Source organism: Rhinolophus sinicus, linkage group LG01 (genome assembly GCF_036562045.2).
Source record: "Rhinolophus sinicus isolate RSC01 linkage group LG01, ASM3656204v1, whole genome shotgun sequence".
Classification (NCBI taxonomy): Eukaryota; Metazoa; Chordata; class Mammalia; order Chiroptera; family Rhinolophidae; genus Rhinolophus; species Rhinolophus sinicus.
In genome coordinates, this window is record NC_133751.1 from 16,030,817 (window position 1) to 16,056,277 (window position 25,461).

Consider the following 25,461-nt stretch of genomic DNA (forward strand, 5'->3'; position numbering starts at 1 on the left):
ATCTTCTAAACTTTAGTTTTCATTTAGGTAAGATGAAGTTAATAATGCCTTCTTTATTGGTTGTACAGATTAAAGTGAATAAAGTACATGATTGCTTAGCCTAGTTCTTTGCACATAGTAGGTTCTCTACAAATATTTATTTCTCATCCTTTTTTACTCACTCCACATGTATGCAATGTGGTGCTGCAAATTTAGCTTCATAAATGATTACAACAATCACGTATTAGGATGGATCATCAAAATAGAAAATGACAATGTTATGACATGTTTGGGAATGTTACAACCTCTTTGGGCTGTACTTCATCATCTAATGTAAAATATGATTTATGACAATGAAGCCGTCCCTAACTTCCTTAACTTGACACAATTCACTACACCCACATACTCTCCCAGGATGGGTCTTATCTTGGGTCATCTCCTCTTCTCTATCTATACTTCCTTCCTTAATGATCCACACTCATGGCATTAAACACTTTGTGATGCTAACAGCTCTCAAATATATATCTCCAATCTAGATGGCTCTGTTGAATATGGACTCATATCAAAACGCTTATTCAACCTCACCACCTGAAGGTTTAACAGACATTCAAACATTATGCGCAAAACTCATCTTTCTTTCCATATCTGCTCCACCTCAAATGATTATTCTAGTTGCTCTGGCCCAAAACCTTGTAGTTATCTTTAACGATTCCACTTAACCATAGCTCGTATCCAATTCATCAGCAAATCCTATTAGCTCTACCTTCAAAAGGCATCCAGAATCTGACCACTTCCCACGACTTCCATTGCTGCCACCTGGTCCGAGTACCATCATCTGTTGCCTGGATCACTCCTGACTGATCTTCTACTCTATCCGGCATTTCTAAAATTGAATATCAACACATCCACTAGAGTGATCCTTTAAAATGCTAAATCAGATCATGGCACTCTTTTGCTCACAGCCTTGAATTAGTTCTGTTTCCCCCAGAGTAAAGGTAAAAGTCCTTACCTCAGCATCGAAAGCCCAATACCATCTCGCCTCATTGCCTTTCAGACCTCCCATCCTCAACTATTGCATCCTTCTGGGACACTGGCCTCCATGTTTATCCTCAAAGCGGGCCATGCTGTATTTCCTCTGCTTGGAAGACTCTTCCTCCAGATGTCTATTAACTCCCTCTTTTCTTTACATTTTTGTTCAAAAGACACCTCCTTACTGAAGTCCATTCCAATTGCTCTATTTCATATCGCAACCCCACCTTCCCCTGACCTTTTCCCTTCCAATCGCCTGATTCCCTAATGTTACCTTGATTTTTCTCCTTTCCATAGCACCTATCGTCTTCTAACATACTATATACTAGGTATTTACGCATCGAGTGCAGGGGCCTTGATTTTCCTTACCAATATTCCAATGGCCAAGAATAATGCTAGGTGTGTAATAGTCAGTAGACATTTGCCAAATGCATGGAAGTGAATTATGGAGCAAATGAAAATAGAATACAAAGAGTTATGCTTAATTTTTATAATTAAGAGATGAGCTGCACAAAGTTAAACAAGGAAAGGTTGTGAAGCAGCCAATTTGAAATTATAAATAAGTAGTTTGTCACAACACTGTTATGCAGAATCAATTTTCATATTATGCTTCAACAAAAAATTAAACATATGAATATACTTGATGTTAAAAAATAATAAGAGTGATCTCCTAAAATATCTTGCTGCATAGATACCTAAAACATGATTTTAAAGGCCATAAATCAGTCTTCTTGTTTTAAAAATATCTTTGTCATCTAAAAGTAAAAATACATTTAATAACAATTCTAATCTTAGTAACACAAAGTGAGAAGTTGTATTTTTTTAAATAAAATCATTTGCTTTTTAAAAGTTTTGATATACAATTTAGAATAGCATTGCGATGGTTAATTTTGTGGCAACCTGAGTGGGCCACATTGTCCAGGTATGTGGTCAAACATTATTCCAGATGTTTCTGTGAGTATTTTTGAATGAGATGAACATTTAAATTGGTGGACTTTGAGTAAATGGGATTACCCTCCATACTGTGGGTGGACTTCATGCAATCAGAAGAAGACCTGAGTAGAATAAAAGGCTGACCTCTCTGGAACAGAAGGGGGGTTCTGCCAGCAGACAGCCTATGGACTTGAATTGCAGCACTGGATTTTTCTGGATCTCCATCCTGCTAGAAGACTGCAGATTTTGGACTTGACTGCCTCCTTAATCACATTAGCCAATTCCTTAAAATAAATCTTTATATATATACTGTGTACACATCCTGTTGGTTCTATTTCTCTGGAGAACTCTCACTAATGTAATCATTATAATGAATTACAGTAATACATTAATTTTGGGGAGTCTAATACAAGTGTGCTTTATATCTTAGGAGTTCCTTTTGGAGACTCAACAATACACTGTAATTTAAAAGAAATGTTTCATAGTCTATTATGTTCTAAGAAAGCTAATCTAGAACAACCATACATAGTTAATTACTTCCCTTTAAACCTTAACGAACACACTTCTCAGAGGCATGTCTATAGCTTCAAGAACAAAGACATGTTTATTTAATCTTCCTTATCCTTTTGTACACAGTCTTCACTTGGAGGGGAAGTGTGGGCAGAAGCATAAGCTCTGTCTCCCCTCCATTAAAATTCTTTCCTAGAAAAATCTTCAAGGCCCCTCTTAACTCTCACTATCTCTAGGATATTCTTCTGTCAAAACTCTAAATAATATCTTAACTACCCATGGAACTTTCCTTTCCAATCCACTTTGATAAAGTTAAATAGCATTTATGATTTGTCACATTTGGTGGCTTTTGTGACACCATTCCCTCCTGTTTCTCTTCTCTGATACTCCTTTTCTGCCTCTTCTCCCTCATATTGTCCTTTGACTTTCAGCATTTCCTAGAAGGATGAGGGGTTCCATGGTTGTAAATAATTGAGAAACCCTGGGTTTACAAGTTAAACAAAGTTCTCTATTTTAGGGCTTTTTAGAGCCTTTAACATGCTAAGGAGCATTGTGACTTTCCAAGGGAGAAATATAATTTAGCACATGGAGCACTAGAGTTAGAACTCTAGAATAAGAGAGAAAAAGCCCAAGAGAACGTCAAGAGAAGTCCAAGAGAAGACAGAGAAGAGGCAATCAGAGAAATAAGAGAAACTAGGACAGAATGAGGCATGGAAGTCGAGGATGGGCAGACTTTCAAGGAGGAAGCATCAACAATGTCTGATGTCCCAGAGAAGTCAAGTAAGGTTTTGAGTCAAAGAAGGCTGTGAATTTAGGAACTAGTAAATTATTGGTGATACAATGATAGCAATGGCATGGGAAGGAGCAGTCTGAAGTGGGCTGGATGTTCAGCAAAAAAAATGGAGAAAATAAATATAGACCACTGATTCAAGAAGGTAAGCTAAACAATCAGGGTGGGTTTTTTCTTTTTCCCTCTCACAACTGTAGAGAGTTGAGCCTGTCTGCAGCCTGTGATAAGACAGCTAGTAATGCAGATAAGTTGAAGACCTATGAGAGAGGGGATAAACTGCTGAAGCAAAGGACCCAGGGAAACTGGAAGAACATCACAAACACAGGTGAGAAATCAGCTTTCAGTAGGAGAGACTCCTCTTCCTTTGATTCAGAAGAGAGATAGCTAAGGATGAATATAGACGTGGACCAGTTTGCAATTCATCTGCCTCACTCACACAGGAGTTAGCTTCTTAAAATATAATCTCATCATGGCTTTCTTCAGAGAGGCTTCCCCTTTGCCTTCAGGATGAATTCCAAATTCCTTCAAATGGCCTTTCAGAACTAGCTCCTGTCTTTCCAGCCTCCCCCTCAATCACTGCCCTCTACAAACCCTATGCTCAAGTCACCTACCATGGGGCTCCCGCTGTTCTTTGTACTCCATAGGCCTTTGCATACTCCATTCTCTCTGTCCAGAATCCCTTCTTTCCAACAATCCCCTAACAAATAGCGAGCTTCTATGTATAATTCAATGCCCAACTCAAATGTCAAAAAAGGTAGAGCCTTCCCCGGCTCCTATGTCCATCCATACATAGTCAGTCCTTCCTCTATCCGACATAGCACTCTTTATAAGCCTTTTTTTAATTATCATTACAACTATCTTTTACATACTCTGTTTCTTCCATCATCTGGCACACAGATATTTATCAGGCCTGGACCCTGCCCAGCCAATGCATAGCACCTACCCATCACTGTATCAAATAGTTTGGCTATAACTCCACGACACCCCTTGGAGCACTGCTGGGCATTCCCTGTTGAATTCCTTGAATTTACTCTCAGTTAACACATACCTGAAAGTTTTGTTTATAAATTGAGGATGTTCTCCACTTATACAGCTGATGTAACATGACCATAAAGTTAATTTTTTAAGAGTAAAACCTCTGATCTGCCTTATATTCCATTGGTGACAACACAACCACCACAGAGGAATTGGAGAGGACACAGGATTCATGCAAGAATGTTTTTGTACAATTTGGAGGCATTTCAATTCTGTTATTTTCTCTTACCTTTCTTGACTTTTACTTACTCACTGCTCTAAATTGTAGCCCAATATAATTGTTCTCACTCACAATATGCTGTCATTCAAAGGATAACATTTTCAGCTAAGAAACATTGAACGAATGTTGATGAGTTTAACTGGGATAACTGGTGTCTCTTAAATTTCCTTAAGAGAATAGCATGTTTAAAAACACTAATATTTAATTTTTTTCAGGCATGTTCTATCACATTTTTAAGTGATTTTAAAGCTCTTTGATCTAAATCTTTAAAAAAAAATATCTGAAAATGCAAACCTATCATGAAATCATACCCCAGTTTTCTCCACCTTCAAAGTGTAGATCAAAAAGGGGCCACATATTAAACCTGAGAAGCTTAGGGGAGGCGTGGATGGTGGCGCCTACAAACAGAGACTGAAAGAAACCACACAGAATGCTCGGGACATAAAAATTCCTAACTGAAAGAGGGTCATGGTGCGTAGTCACGCCCTAGGCCTGTAGCTTCCTTGACAAAGGTCAGTCTTTACCTTCAGTGAGCCTGTCTATTGTCATTTTGCATCTAAGATAACATACCTTTGAAATGTCATAGTAATCTCTTTTTCCAGACTCCCACCGCCCCAGAGCAGGTTACCACAGAGCCCCTCATTGGTACCTTGTTGCCCACATAACCTCCTGTACCCACCAATGTAAAAGAAGCACATGTCTCTCCATTTTGCTTTTCATCCAATCCCAAAGATTCCCCTGCTTCGCTTTCTCCCACCTCCCTAATCTACCACGAATGAATTTCATGTAACTCCTCCCTTGTGTTTCTTCCTTTTTTTTAATGTATAAAATAAGCTGCAAAAAACTGCCATTCTCTGGAGCATTTTCTCAATCCATTGAGATTTTGCTTCCCGGCCGTTGTTGTCAGTATGGCTCAAATAAACTCGTTTGAGTTTATTTATTATAAACAAATTCTCTACAGGTTTGGACATTTCTCACGTCAACAAAAGATATAACACACAGACTCATATTAATTAATCTATAAGTGCCTGAAGCCTAATTAGGAATATTGGACTCAGCATTCTGAAAGAGTCCCAAATAACTTTCTGAATGAATGATCCTGTTCCCATGGAAACTGAAGTTGGGAAGTAGGAAAAGACAAAAGAAATTACAAAATGGTAAATGGTACCAAAGAAATTAGCTGGAAAAAAACACACACAGAACAAAACAAATCCTTGTGTCCCAGTATCACATAGCACATAGCAACTTAAAAAATAATGCATATACAAAATCTAGGAAATGCACAATAAATAGCAATCTTTACTTCTGCTTAAAACAAATTAATGTTTTTCTTTTAATATTAACTTTTAGAAAAAAGGCCAGAGAATTATGGGAAACGTTTTCTAGTTCCCTTTTCAATGATCTGTGATGTGATGTTGTTAGAGAGACCAAATTTGATACTAAATTCCTCACAGTAGTGGATCTGCTCATGTTTGGATATTTTCCCCACTTAGTTAAACAATATTTTCAGATCATGCAATATTTATTAGAGGCTTACTTACAGCTTACCTTCAGATTAATATTGCTCTGAATTCAGTTTGAGTTGTGAATGTGGAAGACATTTATATATGTTGAGACACCCATACTACAGATATACTAAATGTCAAAAAGTATTTTAATACCACATTAAGATATTTAAACTGTTAACCACATTCTAAACAGAACACTCAAATGATTCTCTCCTTATGCCAGAAAACATTAGTCATCCTTTCAGTATTCCTGTGGGATACTGCATGTCAATTCTAAATCTATACGTAACAGGACAGAGGTGCCCTCTCTCCTCTTCTTGGGCCTTCATAGGCTGAAGTGAACACCAGAAAAGAGCACCTTCGTTTGTCCTAAAATCTCAGCCTTCTATCTTTCCTTACCCTTTCTAGTATCCTCATCTCCCATACAGGAGAGAAACAGGATTCGGAGTCAGCATTTCTAACATGTTTAAATCCTGTCTGTCTCTGTGCATCCCTAAAAATATGCTAAGCCTGTTTCTCATTTATGAAACTGTAATAAAAATAGTTCTAGGTACCACACCGGGCTGTCAACATGAGAGTTAAGTAATACAATTCCGTGAATGTCAATCCTAAAGTTCTATTCAAATACTAATTTTATTTTTCTTTACTTTCTAATCCCTCAGATGGCTCATGACTTCACTTTTTCCTTTCATTCTTTCAGGCCACTAGTTAAGCACTGACTTGGCAAAATTCCTACCCACTTCCACGGCATTGGTTCTGTTGTTTGTCTATTATTTCCCTGGGCACTTTTTCTTCATTGTCTCTGCTCTTTTATATTCTTTAACAGAGCATATTCTCCAGAGTTCAGTCCTTTGCCCCTCTACTAATCGACCTCCATGTTTCCTCCCAGAGTAAATCTTTCTATTTTTACTTATCACTTAAGTACAGGGGATAGCTACAGATCATTTACACATTTCATCCCCTTTCCAATGGTCTATAGAGACATTTTTAGTTGGATATTCTGTTGCCTCCTGGATTATAGAAACTAATCATTCCTTCTCAATTTAAATACTATGATTTCTCTGGTTCTTCAAGTTTACAACCTTGGAATTACTGTTTTGATCGATTTGTCGTCTCCCATATTTAATCAACCACTAAATCTCACCAATTTCTATTTTCAGTGTCTTCAGGATTTAATTCTTCCTAAACAATTTTGACAGCTGCCACCTTAAACCTGGACCCAATTACCTACCACCTGGGCTCTAGTCACCTCTTTCCTCCTAAGTCTACCCTGTATGTAAAGGTCAAAATTATTGTTTACCCAAATGCCATTTTGTTGGTATGTTGCTTCACTCTTAAAACATCCAGCAACTTCCTGAGGCCTACTGCATCAAATAGAAACTTTAGACATAATATACAATCAAGTCCACAAATACCAAACCACTTTTGGAACCCATATTTTATTCCTTTTCAAAATAAATTCTGTGTTCTAATCAGCAAGAACTCTGAAAGTGGCAGTTTAACATTAGAACATGTTCTCAACTCCATGTAAAATAGTTTCATCATCTAAGTATGGTACATTTTTCTCCTGTTTGAAAACATAAAGTGTTAAATAATGAAAAACTCTAATCATCATTAACTGAAACCCCTCATTTTACAAATAAGGAAAACAAGACAATAATAAAATAAAATTTTCTAAAGCCATGTTACTAAGAGCAGAACTGGTATAATCTTAGTTCTTTGGTTCCCAAGCTCCATTTTATTTATATCATACTTTTTGTTGATTTGTGAACAAACTTGACATTTATGGTTTACAGTATAAGGAGGTCCTTTAAACCTCCAGTAGAGGTATTTTGCCTGGACATTTAACTTATGAATTTAATGATGTACCACTGTCAAATCTACTTAGAAACATAACTTATAAAACTAATCAATTTAAAAAGAGAGGGTGATTCTTCCCACCATCCCAGTCAGCGTGAACATGTTCCTGAGTCACCCTGTCTGGGATGATGTAACTCATACTCTTTCAGGCAAAAGATGAGAATCTACTGTTTTCTGAAAAGAAACATTTGTATTCAACACACTCACTGGTGAGATAACTTTGCTCTATAAAGAAAATATTTCTGTATCCTGCTTCCAAAACTACTTGTCCTATTATCTTCTAATAATTAGAAACAAATTTCCTCAGACCTTCTAGTCCACATGATGAAAAAGGCTGGTCATCACTGGTCTCATCATTACTCAGCAGATTTAGTTATCTTGCTGCTAAAGATAAATAGTTGAAAGTATGAAATGGTGCAAGAGAGATCTAACTTGCTTGTTCAAACATTAGGACTCTAAATGTAATTTTTATTACAGGGCTGGGGTACAATCTTTCTTCTGCTCTAAAACTAAGAGATAATGGAATGGGAGGTGAAGTGAAACTCTTTCCTCTATTAACATCTATATTCTCTTGCTCATAAATTCATGGTGTATTTGGGGGAAGTGTTATCCAGCATGGAAGTAACTTCTGACATAAATGTCTACGTTGATAGTAGGCATGAGCGGCTAACACAGACTCCAGGCGGCTTCTAATGGGCAGCGAGATGCCCCTATTTCTTCCATTCTGTCCCAACAACCAGTCCTCTCTAGAAAATCCTTAGAGCCTCAGGAGCTTCAGGGTTAGAGGAACTATGGGAATGGAAATAATATAAAGAACTCATTGGAAACTTGATACGGAGTTATCAATGACATGGATTTGAACATTAAATGAATATTTTAGAAAGTATGAGCAGTTCTGAAGTGTGTTTTGGTTGATATGTCCAATGCTGGACACGTCCTTACCCTATAAGAAGCCTGCAAGCATTCTCTTTTGTTGTTTACAAGAGCCAGAGCGTTGACTGAATCAGTCGCCATTAAATAAATACAAGAGAAAACTTTTAACTTTTGGGAATTTAATCAACTCTCTCTTTTACATTTACCTTTTCTTGCCATGAGCCTATGAATATGACATGCATTCATCTAATATGTACTTTTACATTTTAGGAAATAAAATATTACAGTCCCTTTCAAAAGAAATGAACTGAAAGGTCTACGCTACATCATGAATAAAAATGTAGCTGTTACACAGTGGATTTGCTGACGGCCTTTGTTGTATAACCCAGCATTTTGGAATCCAGTTAATGATAGGGTGTATGTTTGTTTGTTGTAAGGAATTTTATTTTTCTATTAGTGTGAAATAGACTGAACAGATTAAAAGGGGGGCTGTTCAGTAGAATTTAGGTTTCTTATACTGACCACCTTGGTTAACGTGTAGAGTTTGAGAGAATAGATATTTCACATATTTCAAGTAGACTCACTTTGATCTATTTATTTTCTCTTCAAACAAATAGACTCTAAGGTGGAATTTACAAGAAAACTCAGAGGTGTGAAGTAAACAAATACTATTATTTCTATACTATATTTATCACACTCTGCTCTTTTTTCTGTTTTTATGGATTTAAATAGTTTTTATCATGAAAAGTTTTAAATATCTACCAAAATAAAGAAAAGAATGCTCATATGCTGTATTTACTATCCGAATTCAATGGTTATAAAGATTTTGCCACACATACTTTATTTATTCTTTTTGTTGTTGAGGAATTTTAAAGCAAATCCTATATATCAAACAATTTTCTTTATTATTTTAGTAGGCACCAATACAAATTAAAGACATATATCTATCACACCATTAGAACAACTAATTTCATTGGTTTGATATTTATTTTATGTATCTTTTATAATTAATATGACATATGGATGCAGAGATACATGTATATAATTTATAACCAAAAATTTATGTTGGGGCATATGCTCTTTCTAAAAGAAGTAGGATATGTAATCAAAAAAGAGAGAAGACCAGTGCTCCCAACAGTAACTCTAGAGCAGCTTATGTGTTTTTCTGATACAAGGAAGCATCAGGCAATCAGTAAAATGTCTCAAAACTCTAAAATGCAGACCACGCTCTATGGTTCCTTATAACTCGAGAGAGGCCATGGTTAGTAAGGGGTAGGGAGTTCTGAGAGCAGTAAAATTATGCATTCACGAGAGACTATTTACATGTGGCCTGCAATTTTTGTTAGTAAAATGTGATTTTTATGAAGCTAAGAAACAAATAAGCAAACTCCTGGTTACTTACTTCTATTGAACTAATTATTAAAGAACCATTATGTGCCAGGCACTAGACTAGGTGCTAGGGACACCACGTTGTGTTGTCTCTGCCCTCAACAAACTCACAATGCAGAGAGATGTACAGGTAGAAAGAATAGGGCCACCCAGAAAGTGTCCTAAGAGAACCAGGGACACACCAAGAGCACCAGAAGGACAATATGCAGTAGACTTTGGCTTTGAAGAATGGATGACTTGGGAAGGCTTAAGACAAGATGTAAGGGATTTTGAATTTAGATCTTCAAAGAGTAATTGCATTTGGCCACATGGAGAACATTTTAACTATGACAACAACACAGAGAAGATGGAGGTTGGAAAGGAGAAACCTTGTATCTAGGTAAAACGGCATAGATGTTCACTCCCTTACACACACACACACACACACACACACGGAGCACAAAAGAACCTGACTTGTTCTGGGACCAAAAGCATTCTATCGGGCCAAAGTACACTCATTCTATGGCTCCAATCAGCTCGTGTAGAATTTTTGTCATACTTTTTATGATATGGCTGGCTGCATGTTTAGATTATTGGATTAAATAATACATTAATTAATAAGAGATTATAGGACTAAATAGATTAGTGTCTATTTACACTTGAGTTATTCTTTATTCCACTGTGTCAGTTCAACTTCTGATTAGAATCCTTTGCTATTTGAAAGTGTCTACAGAGCAGTTTTTAAAACATTAGCACAATTCTCCCTTTTCAAATTTAGCACTTCCCCAGTAGTTCAACATGTTCCTTTTTCATTTGTGGTCATTTTTGGTCTTCTTTAAAAATAGAACCAGGTTGCACTTGTCTATGAGTCTTAGCTGGTGCTGGTGTCTCTGTCCTTTCTGGGTGCTGGCACTTACCTCTTCCCCAGACGTGTTCATTGGGTCTGGGTTGGAATTTTTCCCTTTCTAGATTTGGTCACTGGCTTAGGAGTGTATTTCTCTCTGTTTCGTTCTACCACTTTGTTTCACTCCTTACTCTTGGTGGTTTTAACTAGAAAGCAGCCCCTCTGCACTTTGGCCTAGGGATTTAAAGGCTTCTGTAGGATGTCATCATGAGTACTGTTTGTGAGACCTGGCTTTGGGCTGTGGCTCAGCCACTAGCAAACATAAGTGTTTGTAAGGAGGCACACAACACTACATATGATATGATTTGTTGGAAGGTGCAGAACAGTAAGCATGAAACCAAGGGTCCTTGACTTTGATTAAATTTAGTTTTGAATCCTAGCTCTAGAAATCCTCTCTCTCTCTCTCTCTCTCTCTCTCTCTCTCTCTCATATCTCTATCTCCATCTCTCTATCTCTGCCCCTCAGAGACCTAGCCTAATCACCAACCCCCGAGGCAGCAGAACAGAGTAGCTGGATGTGATTCAAATGGTCACACTGTCTAGACCTCTGGCTGGCTAAAGATAACATCTTTACCTAAGTTATGTTTGAGCTCCTGAGTCCTAAGGTGGGACAACCCCCTGGCTACTTTCCTATGAGACCAGACAGAGGGATACTGGGAAAGACCTCAGAACTGTCCTCAAGACCTGAAGAAATGATTCATTACCCTTACCTTATCTCTGACCAATCAGCTTACAGCACAACCCTGAACTCCTAACCCGCCATGTCTTGTGATTTTGCTCTTTATAATCTCTAACTTACACGCCATTGGGGATCCAGGTCTTTGACCGCTAACTGAGTTGTTTCTCTGGGTTTGGTGCCAGTTCCCTAAATAAACCTTTACTTTCTTTGCTGCAAATGCCTGTTCCTGTCTGGTTTGGCTTTGATGTGTGCAGGTAAAGTCCTTTAGTTCTTTTTATTTTTAAAGAAGCTATATCATATATGCAACTATATTTCCCCCGTGTTTTTCTGAAACTATATGCAAGAAACTTAAGAATGGGTTACTTATAAGGAGTGGAGTAGAAGTCAGAGGGGCTGGAAAGGAGATGTATTGTTTATTTTATAACCTTTCTGTACAGTCTGAATTTACCATATACGTATATTATTTTAAACATATAAGGAAAGACATTTTAAAATGATCGATTGTTCTCTTTGATTATGTCCATAATAAGGTATTTACCAAGTTTGCATAGTGTGAGCAAAGCTAAAATTAAAAACAGGAGGTGACTGTTGTGACAAAATGAGAGCAAGCAAAGTGGAAATGCCTCACACAAAGGAGAAAGACTTGGCGAGGCTTTTCCACTCCTCCTATTTGTATAGGGACACAAATCTTTCCCAAACTGTCGCTGTGAGAAATTTTGAAAACTAAAACAAAACAGAAAACTTAAAAAAACAAATAAAAACTTGATGCCAATGGCATAAGAAAGAGAGTTCTTCAGTTAAGAACTAAAACTCCTCTGTCTGTTAGCCTCATAAGGATTCTTGCTCAGGACTTTTTGAGCCAAGACAGTAGACAGCTAAGGGTGAGACTCTTGAAACACTTTAACCAGACGAGGTCAGCACATGGGTTCCAGTCCAGATCTGAGGACCAGCTGCTACCAGCCATGTGGTGTCAAGAACAGCACACTGCTTTCATTCACATTCAAGTCCTTGGCTTTGAAAGATCTCAGAATGCATGACAGTTTCCTCCCCTGCCCCAATACTGAATATCCATTTCTATTGTTTTTTGAGGTATCAACTTAAATGTCAACTCAGAGAAATCTGACAGCCCACCTATTTAGGGCTTTACGATTTATATTGTACTCATTAATTCCACCCATCCATTTCTTCCATCTACTCTACCTTATCCCCTTCCCATCTAATCAGCAGGCACATATTTATACGTACTATTAACCAAGTTCTTTGCTCAGCACTGGTCAGACAGTGGTGAGCAAACATCAAGAAATTCCTTCCCTTATGGAGTTTCCATTTTGGTGAGAAATAAAAAGATAATTCAACTAACGCAAATAAATGTCCATATATCACCAGGTACACTGAAAGCACAGTTTAAATAACAGCAGCAACAACAAAAAGAGACAGACTACAAACAGAAATAAAAGGAAATAACGGAACACACATGATATTATAGATGATGGGCCTGGGACAAAAACTGGAACAGTTATATTTGGGATGAATATTAAGAAGAATATGTAATTAGAGCATAAGAAACCCACTAATTCCATTAAATCCATTTAATTCTCTTCTTGAATGAAGACAAGCGAAAGGATAAAGCACTCAGATAGAAAAATGAGGAGAGAAGTAAAATCCAGCTATCTATGGAACAAATTCTCAGAGCTTCAAATCCTAGTTCTATCTCTTTTGAGCCTAGATAAGTGAGTTTAGACAAGCAACAGCTTTCCTGAGCCTTGGGGTTATTATCTGTAAGTTGAAGATATGTTCTATCTCATTCGTTTATTGAAACCCTAAAAAGAGAGAATATACAAGAAAGTCCTTAGAACAGTGTCTGATATATACAAAAGCCTTCAGTATACTGTTTTCGAATCTGGACATGAAACCTGAGTGGATAGATCACAAATAGCACTGTACAGTGAACCTTAGCCCCCAAAACAGAAAAACATTCTTGTTTTTCAACAAACCCTAATAGCAATGAGTAGCATATCCACTATCCACTATCCAGATTTTGGTTTCTAATAATATTCTCCAGTAAAAGGAACCATGGTATTTTGGAGAAATGGCTGCTTCTAGGATTGGAGCAGGAAACGTAAATACAAGATCAGCATTTTGTGGTGCCAGAAAATAAGGAAGTAGTAAAAGTGCTAAATACACACACACACACACACACACACACACACACACACAGGAACATAGGAACCAAACTGAAAGAACTCCCAATGGCCATAGCTGGAATAATCTGAGCACTAAAGTAAAATAGTATTGGTAATAATCCAAAGTGTAAAATAAATATTCATGAGCCTATACTGACATAAAAATGAATGAATGAATGAATGAGGAGGAGAGACACATCTTCCAAGCAGAAGCATTCCAAATAATTTATGGAGATACTCCACCTTCAAGGAGGTGGATAGTAACTTTTCTTCCTTAAGTGTTGGTAGTATATAGTGACTTCCTTCCAAAAAATACAGTGTGGAAAGGGCAAAGAAGGGGCAACCTATGGAGACACCTGACATACATTATGTCAGCCAGGTAATGAAGATTAACATCAACAGCGACAAGTCATGTTCATAGTATGTACCCTAAATATGATGCGATGAAAATGGTACTTAACCTCTGTGATCTTCCTCCAAAAATACCCCACAAACCCAGTCAAGTCATGAGAAAAAAAAAAAAAAAAATCAGAGAAATACCAATTAAGGGACATTCTACAAAATATTTCACCAGTACTCCATACTCCTCAAACCTGTCAATTATAATATTAATAATAGGGGACAGTGGGGGTGGTGTATATGGAAATTCTCTATACTGTCTTTGCTATTTTTCTTTAAATCTAAACTGTTATAAACTTTTTAAAAGTTTATTAAAAAAAAAAGACAAAGAAAACATTCTTGCAATGCCAGACATTTAGCATCCCAGGAACAATACAGAAAAGATCCCCATACACTTCCTAATTAATCCCCTATGGGAGTCAGGGATAGAAGAGCCAATGTGTTACATTTATTTACCCAAAGCCTGAGGAAGAGGTTATTCTGCCCATCTATCTAAGCCTGTGTTGGCCTCTTGGTTGTTTCTTGGCTACAATTTCAAATGTAGGGTATATTGTTTCTATTCTGATTACTGAATATGAATAGCAGAGTAAACCTATTTTTTCTGTTTTTAATTAGTGACAATTCTACACTAAAGTCATGGTCTTATTTTAAATTTAGGGTTGTCAGTGGCACACATAACTTTCCCACGAGTTCTGCTACAATTCCTCTAGCCTGACACTTTGTTGCTTTTCATCATTAGCACATGTTTAACATGATACGAATTGATATTTCAAAATTGTACAATGGTTTTATTGTGAAGCTTTGCCTTCCTGGTTTGATTTTCTATAATATAGGTCAGTCAGCACATTATCCTCCACTGGCGACAACTTGCACCTTCCTCCCTCTCCAAGGGACAAAGCTCACATCACGTTGAGCTGAGCAATACTCACTTCCGCAATGAGGGCGTGAGGAAAAGTCCTTGAATTACGGTATTAGACACTCATCCAGCGGGTTATTTTGAGTATTATATTACCAGAACTTGATGAGCAACAATAATAACTCACTCTATTAAAAAAGGAAAGATAAAAGAGAGAAAGAAAAGCGACAAAAAGAAAAAGGACTTCGCTGCTTACGTGCTTAAGATCTAGTGTAATTTTCTCCATTTTCCTAAAAAGTTAACGCGGTTAAAATAAAACAATAGGAAGCGTTTCCAGGTTTATTTATGAGCTCAGAATCCTTGAAAATCCTATTTAGAACCATCCGGTGAAATTGGCTTTGGGACACGTCCCTCCCTTCACCCGCTACTCAGTCATTCAGCTTCAAGCATCTTTCTAACAATCGTTCTATTGGGCGTCCGAGGACACAGCGGCTTGGCTAGAGTCCCCAGACCAGACTTTACCTGAATGTAGATGTGCAGGTGGAGAGGATAAAAGTAATGCTGGCTCAGCTGCCACGAATTCCCCCCACGCCCCGCCCCACAAGTGCGCTGATATTCCCGGCACAATGGGGACCCAGGAGCCCAGAAAACGTTTTAACTGTCCCCTCCTCCTGTACTTTGTGTGGCCCGCGCCTGCCTCCGAGTGATGCCATCTTGGGATGTTAGCATCTTACAAGGAGTTAGTGTAGTGAGTTTTGCATTCTAATCACGTCCCTCTGTCTTGGAAAACTTAACCCAACTTTGCAAGATGAGAACCTGCTGGTGTGGACCCTTAATTTTCTCTAACTAGAACTGACAAAATCAGATGCTATGGGCAAGAAACCGAAGCCCTCGGGCCCCCCGCCCCCGCGCCCGTCCGCACGGCCGATTCCCGGGTCGCCGGGTGCCAAGTTAGATGCCCCGCGGCCGACCCAACGCCCGGAGCCGGGAGACAGCCCCGCGCCAGCGCCGCGCCTAGAGCTGGAGGTTTGGGGAAGATGGTCCCAGCAGGAGCGGGTGGGAGGGAGGAGGTAACGGAGCCACTTACAGCCCAGGGCGACCACCAGGTAGCGCAGCAGCAGCAAGAGGAGGCGGTGGCGGCTCCTCCTCGCCATCTTCTCTGGGGCCGAGCTGTCTGCTCCTCGGAGACTGAGGGTCCTTGCGGCCGGAGTGCGGGAGGCCGGGCAGGGGCCCCTGAACTTCTGGAGCCGGAGCGCAGGACAGACTCGTGCAGCGGAGGGAGGGGAGGGGCGGCCCCTGATGCTACGTCAGTTTCCCCCGGCCAGGGGCGCTTTCTCAGCGGGCAGCCTAAGGCAGGTCTCCGCAACCCGCGGAATGGGGGGTCTGGGCCTTCCTTGGGCGGGGAGGGGTGTGGAAGTCGCACAAGGTGCTGGCTGGGTCCTAATGAACCGGCCCCAGAAGGCGAGGAGCGGAAGGGAAGCCCTGGCGGGCGTCCTTCCACCCCTGAGCCGCCGGGATTAATCGGCTTTGTGTCTGGTCCCGCGCGGAGCTGCCAGCTGTCCCCAGGGCGCGGAGCCGGGGGGCGGGGGGGCACGCTGGAGGGAACTCCGCCGGCCTTGCTCCAACTTCTCTCTTCCCCTCCTTGGTACAAAACTTCTTTTTTGGGTTTTCAGCCAAGAGATGGAGATTTGGGGAAATTTTTTTCTGGCGGTGGAGCGAAGCTACCGGCGAGGCGCTCTGGTGCGATGGGGTTCGCCGCTCTGCCTTGGACAGGAGAGGCGGGGCGGGAAGCAATCAAGACTCGTGCTGGAAGGCAGGTCTCAGATTTTAGTCTTGGCCCCTTCTCACTGTAAGCTTTTTGCTCCTTGGAGAGCTAAGGTGTGTTCTTTGCTTTTCATGTGTCAGAGTTGGAAGTTCATGTAACAGTGTGAAATATTTATCATGTTTCTTTCTAGTTACGTAACTGCTGCCTGTGGAGTTTTCCACATGTTAAAACTCTACAGCTGCCCTTTGTCAGGTTTATTTTTGGTCTACCGTGCTTTTAAAAGGGAAACCCATTATGCATGCTCTGTTGCATGTTTTAAAATTGACCCGCACTTACATGGCCCACACCGCAAAGGCTAAACAGGCAATTTTTATATTTGCTCCTAGGGACCAAAAATGTCTGGTGCATTCAAGAGTATTGACAGGTCTGGACAAAAGCCATTCCCAAGAAAAGAAACTGTTAGACATCTTTTTTTTTTTTTTTTTTTTTAAGTAGAATAATGGATAAAGTTCTGCATAGAAGGCAGTTGATTTAGTGGTGTGCACACAAAGAATTTAGCTAGCTCAGTGGACAAAGGCGACCAGAGTTTAGATATGCAGAGCTGTGAGGAATGAGGTATCTCTGCTGTTTCCTTGGTGACAGTGACGGAAGCTTAGTACCCACAGACCCAAGGCGGGGAGAGGAGCAGAGCATCCAGTGGGCCCAGAAAGGAACGTCAAAATGGCAAACATTTTAAAGCTCATGCTCCAGTCAAGCAAGGAAAAGGGGCACAGATTTAACAGACTTCTGCCAGTTTTTCTGGGCAGTAACAAGAAAGATGTAATGCTTTACAGGAGAAGTTGTTGGCATCCTCTTTTCTCATTCTTGTCACAACTATATGTCTCTTGTTCTTCCCCAAAGATACACACACGCAAAAAGAATATTTTAAAAAACTTCTGTGACATCCCATCTGAATAATTGATTCACTCAGTTATTTATTTGTCACCCAGTCAAGACATTTGTCAAATGGCTGTAATGTGCCAGATACAGACGAACAATGATGAACAAGATTGCGTCTTTGCTGCTAACCAGCTCACAGTCTTAAGGAGAACGAGAGTGAGTCCCATCTGGAAAGACCTCTAATACCACGTGATAAGTGTTACAGGAGGGCAGAAAATAATAGCTGCTTTTTATTGAGTGCTTTCTCAGTGGTGGATTCTGAATTGTGCAATATTTAATCCCCTAACAACTCTGGAAGGGAGAAAATGTTATCATTCTCACTTTACAGATGAGAAAACTAGGCTGAGAGATACTAAATGTCTTGTTCAAGGTCAAGGGTAAGAGGATGTTCCTCTGTTGGGGGTGCAGGCAGGGCTCAGGAAACCCTCAGGATTAACTAAAGACATAAATATAAATTTCATCAGCATCTCCTAGAACAGTGATCACCAAGATTGTCTGCTCATCAGATTCCCCTAGAATCCTTAAATATGATTCTTTGCTTAATTCTGAGTCCCAGAAGTTTCAATCTTGGGCAGCTGGAAAGCTGTACTTCTTATAAGCTCCCTTGTTGGTTCTGATGCAACTAGTCCATGGGCTGGTATGTGATACCTTTCTAGAAGACAGGAGAAGCTGTGACCGTGAATGAATGAGATCAATCAGAAAAAAAAAAGGAGTAAATATTTATCTAGAGATAATATATGAAAATAAATGCAATACAAGGACCCATGCAATAAATAAATAAATAAATAAATAAATAATCAAACAAACTAGACACAGTCCTTACACTCTTCATAAAAAAAACTAACTCCAAATGGATCACAGATCTAAATGTAAAATGCTAAGCTATAAAACTCCTAGAAGATAACACGGGAGAAAATCTAGCTGACCTTGGGTTTGGCAATGACTTTTTATTTTTGTAATTTATTTTTTAACTGTAGCTGACATACAATATTATACTAATGTTATGTGTACAACATAGTGATTAGATATTTATGTACCCTAACAAAGTGATCACCATGATAAGCCTTGTACTCATCTGGCCCCATACAACATTATTACAATATTATTGACCATATTCCCTATGCTGTACTTTACATCCCTGTGATTATTTTTACAACTGGCTGTTTGCACTTCATAATCCCCTTCACTTTTTGTGCCCACCCTTCCCCCCACCCCCTCAATGACTTTTTAGGTATACCAAAGGCACACCAATTAAAGAAAGAAGAGACAAACTGGGCTTCACTAAAAGACTTCTGCTTGCAAAAAATGATTTCAAGAGAATTAGAAGACAAGCCATAGACTAGAAGAAAATATTTGCAAAACTCATATCTGATAAAGGACTGTTATCAAAAATATACAAAGAACTCTTAAAACTCAACAGTAAGAAGCAACCTGATTAAAAAATGGGCCAAAGGCCTCAACAAACACCTCACCAAAGAAGATGGCAAGTGACCGTATGAAAAGATGCTCCACATCATTTGTTATCAGGGAGATTAAAATTAAAATAACAATAAGGTACCACTACACACCTATTAGAATGGACAAAATCCAAAACACTGACAACACCAAATTCAGATGAGAATGTGGAGCAAAAGGAACTCTCATTCATTGCTGCTGGGAATGCAAAATGGTACAGCCACTTTGGCAGTTTTTTACAAAACGAAACATACTCGTAGCATATACGATCTCTTTCTACCCTCAGCACTTCTGACACCAAATGTGTGGGTTTTGCTTCCCTCACACCAACCAATTTTCCAACTTTCCAGATATCAAGTGGGTTCCTACAATTCAACTCAATTCTGACACTAAAGGCCCAGAATGAGTAGAGACCCGACAGGTAAAGGGCTCAGTTCCACGGCACTGCCATCACTTCAGATGCCAGTCCCAAGTATTAGGTGCCCAGGATACCTACACCTTTGTCCAACTAGACTACTAAGTTGTGAGTTCCCACAAATTTTCCTTAGGTTTGAAAATTTGCTAGAATAGCTCACTGAACTCAGGGAAACCCTTTACTTACTATTACCTGTTTATTATAAAGGACATCATAAAGAGTAGAAATGAAGAGCCAGGTGAAGAGGTACCATGGGGCGAGGTCTGTAAGGGCACTGAGCACAGGAGCTTCTGTCCCCATTGAGTTGGGATTTGCCACCCTCCCAGCTTGTGGATGTGTTCACCAATCTGGAAGTTCCCCGAACCCTGTAGTTCAGGGGTTTTTATGGAGGTTTCATTACAGGGACTTGATTGATGAGATCATTAGCCATTGGTGATTAACTCAAACTCCAGCCCCTCTCTCCTCCTTGGCGGTTGGGAGTGGGACTGAAAGTTACACCCTCTAATTGTGCCTAAATCTTTCTGGTGACTGGTCCCTGTCCTGAAGTTGTTTAGCCCTCAGCCACCAAAAGACCCACCTCACTCTGTAAATTACAGGGATTTTAGGACCTCTGTGAAAGGAACCAAGGAGAAAGACCAAATGTATATTATTGTATCATAGTATCAGAGGCATATTAAAAATTTGAGAAGTTTATTTGAGCAAAAATCGATTCAAATAGGCAGCATCAAACTGGAAGTCCTTAGGGGCATTTCACTGACAGGAGCTAGGGAAAAGGCTTCTATGGAGGAGGTGTGGAAGCAAAGAAAGGAAGGAAAGTATTTGACTGTCTATAGCCTACAGCCTGATTGGCTATTTGTGATTAGTCGTCCTCAGCGTTTTTTGATTTCATAACTTTGAAAGCATTTACAGGTTTAGATTTTGGTTTGCTTACCTAAGCCATCACAGCATTCGTGCCACCTCAGTCTAATGTCCCCCTTGTTTAATTAATTTAACATATTGTGGCCAAGCCCCTTGTGATTTTAATGCCTCTAGTATTTTTGGCAGCTAGAATAATTAAACAATTTAATTCTTAATTAGGCCACTGTTCACATGTTAACTGCTCTTCCTCCTCCACTCCTTTTGTTCTCATAATTTTGTGTTGCTGATATACTGTTTCTTTGTCAAGTGGGAGAAGATCACTTCAGGGTCTTGAGGAGAATTTATGAGTTTGTTTTGCAGAAGGAAAGAATATCTCCAAGGTAGCTGCGATCAGCTGCTGGCGCCCAGGAGTCTGATATGAAAAAGTGTTATTTATGACTAAAGAAACACAGACTTGTCTCTCAGTTCCCTGGAACTTCCCTCTACTCCCTGGCTGCATAAAAACTCCCTACTTTTGCTTTTGGGAAGAGACGGATTTGAGAAATTTTGCTCTCCCATCCTCTGGTTTTGGCCAAATCGAATAAACCTTTCTCTATCTCCAAGCCCCTGTGTTTCACTGGTTTGGCTTGCTAGTGCATCGGGCACATGGGTCTGAATTTTGGGAGGTCATTCTGCAAAAATGCCCTATTGAAACAGGGCCCAGTTGGGACCCCCAGAAAAGAGGCCTTGCAATGTCCCTGCCTCGCCTCTCCCTGCACTAGAGCTTAACAATTGAAAATCCCCCTCCTTGTGGTTTGAACTTGAAATGTCCCCTGCCCAGTTCCTTGCTTTAGATAATTATCCTGAAACTTGTGCTTGCTTATGGTCACAATACCCTTTACCCACTGATCACAACCTCTATGGCCTAGCATTCTTTCCAGGTTACTGCCATCACTGCTCCTTGTTGATGACCACGATGGAGCATCACATCACCTGAGGGAAGATGCCATGCAGACCCCTGGCACATCACGTGGCCTCTAGAGGAATGTCCAGATTTTCCCTTAAATATCCCAGGCTAGTCTGGTAATGTGACGGCAGTTTTTGGAGGTGTTAACCCGCTGCCTCCTCAGACCACCGGTGCTCTGATAATAAACACTTATTCTATGACCCAACTTCTGTGTCGGTCTATTGGCTGAGAGGCGCAGGCAGCATGAGCCCTGGATTCGTTTGGCCTCCGATTTCAATATGATCCAGCAATCACGCTTCTTGGTATTTACTCAGAGGAGTTGAAAACTTTTGTTCACACAAAAACTGACACACAAATGCTTATAGCAGTTTTATTCATAATTGCCAAAACTTGGAACCAACTAAGATATCCTTCAGTAGGTTAGTGGATAAACTGTGGTATATCAGGACAATGAAATAATATACAGAGCTGAAAAAGAAAAAAGAAAAAAGGAAAGCTATCAAGCCATGAAAAGATGTGGAGGAAACTTAAACGCATATTACTAAGTGAAAAAAAGTCAATCTGAAAAGGCTACATGTGGTATGATTCCAACTATAGGACATTCTAGAAAAGTCAAAACAATGGAGGCAGTAAAAAGATCAGTGGTTTCCAGAGATTAGGGGAGAGGGAGGGATGAACAGGCGGAACACAGAGGACTTTCAGGGCAGTGAAACTATTCTGTATGGTACTAAGAATGACAGATAGATGTCATTATACATGTGTCCAAACCCACAGAATGTATCACACCAAGAGTGAACTCTAAGGTACAATATGGGCTCTGGGTGATGATGTGTCAAGGTAGGTTCATCAGCTGTGACAAATGCACCACTCTGGTGAGGGATGTTGATAATGGGAGAGGCTGTGCATGTGTGGGGGTGAGGGGTACATGGCCAATCTCTGTGCCTTCTGCTCAGTTTGGCTGTGAACCTAAAACTGCTCTAAAAAAGAAAGTCTAATAACAACATTGAAACAAACAAAACAGAAGACCTAGGGAAAAAACACAAGAGAGAGAAGTCCAAAAAGTATGAGAGTTACCAGGAGAGAATCAGGAATCAAAAGGGGAGTTGAATGCTGAAAAGGATTTGAGAATTGTCTTCTGTGTTTAGTAGTGATGAAGGCACTGGCCACTTGGACGATAGAGAAAGCAAGTCTCTGATCAACTTGCAGAGAAAACTTACAGACTTGTGTTCCGTATTTACCAAAGTATATAAACAATGAAATTACTAGAAACAGCAAGAGCAGATGGTGAAAGAATAACAGTAGTTATTGCTGTTTCATGATGAGTGGTTGGGAGTTGGTTTCACTGTTGTTCTGCTTGTAAGAATCCCTACCTCAGGGGACAGGGGACAAGTTGTTGGGAGGAAATACCATGGGAGACCCTCAAAACGCTGTTCTAGTTTTCCATCCATGATTATACTGTCCCTCCCCCACCACCAAGTGTCATAATCACTTTCACTGACACTGTAAGCAGTCTTGTCAGGTGAACATGGGAACTTGGTGTTTTAGGACCTCTTACCATTTTTCATTCTTTCCACCCACTCTAATTCTGAATTCTACATAATGTTGAGGAGGTGTTGAGGCCCATTGCTTCAAACAAGCAACGCAGAGGAGGGCTGGGTTTAAATTGAATGACTTCTCACAACATCTCGGTTTTGGTATTTCTGTGTTGAATGGGTTATTTTTCCTCATGGGTGTGGAGAAGGTGCTGGAAATTGTGCCCACACTGCAATTTAGAGAAAAGAGAGAGGCAGAAGTCTCTATTTTCAACACCACACAATTCTCAAGTGCCTCTCCTATAAATTTTAAACTCCTATGGGTAGAATGTAAGGTCTTTAATGGGATCTTCCTTACATACTTACCCCTCATCATTATTTTCTCAGATGATTTTCTGGAGTACTCCTCATTTGAACATTCCATTCTTACGTGCCCACAAGCACACTCACGCCTGTTCTCAAACCACAGCTCTTTCCAGCCAAATATACATATTCAGTGAAGCCCACAGTGTCTCCAGCATGCATGTAGCCTTCATCTCTCTCCCAAAGTGACATCTTTCTTCAGGTACATTATAACAAAACTGTGCTCCAAGATGAAGAGAAAAGTAGCCTCACCTGGTTCTAATTACTACAAGCAGGAACATTCCTTCTTCCATGTTCTCTGCTCCTAAATTAAATAACATCACTAAGGTGATTCTACCTACCCATTAGGTGAAGTTCACCAGCAATCAATAAATTACTTATTATTGCTTGCTTTCTTTTTTTTTTAAAGCACATTTATCATCAACTTAATAGTTGGTCTCTTTGTTGAATGATAATTAGAAATTTCACAGGGAATTAGGTAATATGAAAATGATTTTTAAATGGAATTTACTTGGGGGAGAAGCTAGCATTGAACAAACACTTACCAGGGGCAAACAAAGGACGGACAGGCATCAGTTAGTCTACAAGCATGGAATCCTAACAACTAAAACGTAGGGAGAACTTAGAGGTAATTTCTAACTCCATCCCTTCCTACATGGCCCCCTCCATAATTTCAGAGTTAAGGATGATAAGGCCCAAAATGGTGAAATGACTTACTCAAGATCACACAGCAAGAAAAGAGCCAGGCCTGGAATGAACCCATTATGTTTTTCCTGTACAGTCCCCAAATCAGTATAGATCTCATCATTTCCCAACCCCACCCCATTTTTCTCCACTATTTTTCCTCCCTCCTTCTCTTCCATCCTTTCTATCTTCCATTATCCACTATGAATTAAGCAGCTCCTATAGGCCAGCCACTGTGCTAAAGGTTGGGGACACAATTATGTGCAACAACAGACAATGTCTCATCTCATGGAGATGTAGGTGGGGGAGATAGACATCAGTCAGGCAAAGCAAGCATGCTCACCAAGGGAGCTTTTCATAAGGGCCTTGCCTAGTTGGGAGGTCAGGGAAGGCTTCTCTGAGGCAGCAACACTTCAGCTGGAATCTGAAGGAAGCAGGAGAAGAAAGGTGGAAATAACAGTCTATGGAAAGGGAACATCATGTGTAGGACCCTGTGACAAGTACTAGAGAATGAGAGTCGGCAGGTGGGGCTGCAGCACAAAGGTGGAGAGGGAGAATGATGGTGACCCTGGAGTGCCACTGCTTAAAACCTTCAGTGGCTTCCAGCAGCTTTTAGAATAAAAGCAGAATATACAGTGGTACCCCCTTATTCGCAGTTTTGCTTTCCACGGTTTCAGTTACTCTCGGTCAACTGTGGTTTAAAAATATTAAATGGAAAATTCCAGAAATAAACAATTCGTAACTTTTGAATTGCATGCTGTTCTTAGTAGTGTGATGAAATCTCTCGCTGTCCCACTCCATCCCACCCAGGATGTGAGTCATCCCTTTGTCTAGTGTATCCAAACTGTGTACCCTACCCACCCATTAGTCACTTAACAACCATCTGGGTTATCAGATCAACTGTCTCAGCATTGCAGTGCTTGAGTTCAAGGAACCCTTATTTTACTGATTAAGGCCCAGAGTACAAGAGTAGTGATGCTGACAATTCAGATATAAATAAAAAGGTGTGTATGTAAAGGAAAAATATATATATATATATACACACACTATATGTATATATATACACACTATATATATATAGTGTGTGTGTGTGTGTGTATACTATCTGAGATATATATATGGTGTGGTACTATCTGAGGTATCAGGCATCCATTGGGGCCTTGGAACGTATCCCCTATGGACAAGGGGGGACTACTGTACAACAGGGTTTTATTCCTTTTTTCATCAAGCTCCCACAGGATCTTTGCATATACCATTCCCTCTTTGTACTTGAATCTTCATTCTTTTTTTTCTTTAGTACTATCTAGCATTTATTGAATATTTGCTATACTGGATATTAGGTACTATGCTAAGTGCTTTTCACATTATCTAATTTAGTC

The 25,461-nt window shown here is 39.8% G+C and overlaps 2 protein-coding genes across 12 annotated transcripts in view; one reads left to right on the forward strand and one right to left on the reverse strand.

Moving 5' to 3' along the window:
- The window catches only part of JAM2 (junctional adhesion molecule 2), a 50,089-nt gene extending 33,180 nt beyond the window's left edge, over positions 1-16,909 (reverse strand). For 3 of the 9 annotated variants that reach the window (XM_074326461.1, XM_019729858.2, XM_019729855.2), the window contains exon 1: positions 16,213-16,892. In XM_074326461.1, the coding sequence (XP_074182562.1) occupies positions 16,213-16,279 (67 nt within the window). In that variant the 5' untranslated portion in view covers positions 16,280-16,892. Of the gene's footprint in view, positions 1-16,212 lie in introns of all 9 variants that reach the window. The other 6 variants (XR_012494151.1, XR_012494142.1, XR_012494143.1 and 3 more) reach the window with 6 other exon arrangements.
- Positions 14,536-25,065, forward strand: LOC109446466 (uncharacterized). 3 transcript variants are annotated; one of them, XM_074326474.1, is made up of 3 exons: positions 14,536-16,151; positions 16,799-16,865; positions 21,466-25,065. In XM_074326474.1, the coding sequence occupies exons 1-3, from the start codon at positions 15,996-15,998 to the stop codon at positions 21,531-21,533; spliced, it is 291 nt and encodes a 96-aa protein (XP_074182575.1). In that variant the 5' UTR covers positions 14,536-15,995; the 3' UTR covers positions 21,534-25,065. The 3 variants fall into 3 exon arrangements, with proteins under 3 accessions (XP_074182575.1, XP_074182564.1, XP_074182569.1); XM_074326463.1 differs by lacking the exon at positions 21,466-25,065 and adding an exon at positions 19,061-21,459 and having other exon boundaries at positions 16,799-16,938; XM_074326468.1 differs by lacking the exon at positions 21,466-25,065 and adding an exon at positions 19,061-21,459.
- Positions 25,066-25,461: the final 396 nt, after the last annotated feature.

Bases quoted from the DNA above. Each gene is read 5' to 3' on its own strand.
- LOC109446466 (XM_074326463.1), top strand. From the start codon at position 15,996: ATGGGCAAGAAACCGAAGCCCTCGGGCCCCCCGCCCCCGCGCCCGTCC. The intron at 16,152-16,798 runs GTTTGGGGAAGA...TTGGGTTTTCAG, and splicing joins CGCCGCGCCTAGAGCTGGAG to CCAAGAGATGGAGATTTGGG. The intron at 16,939-19,060 runs GCAGGTCTCAGA...ATGACTTTTTAG, and splicing joins ATCAAGACTCGTGCTGGAAG to GTATACCAAAGGCACACCAA.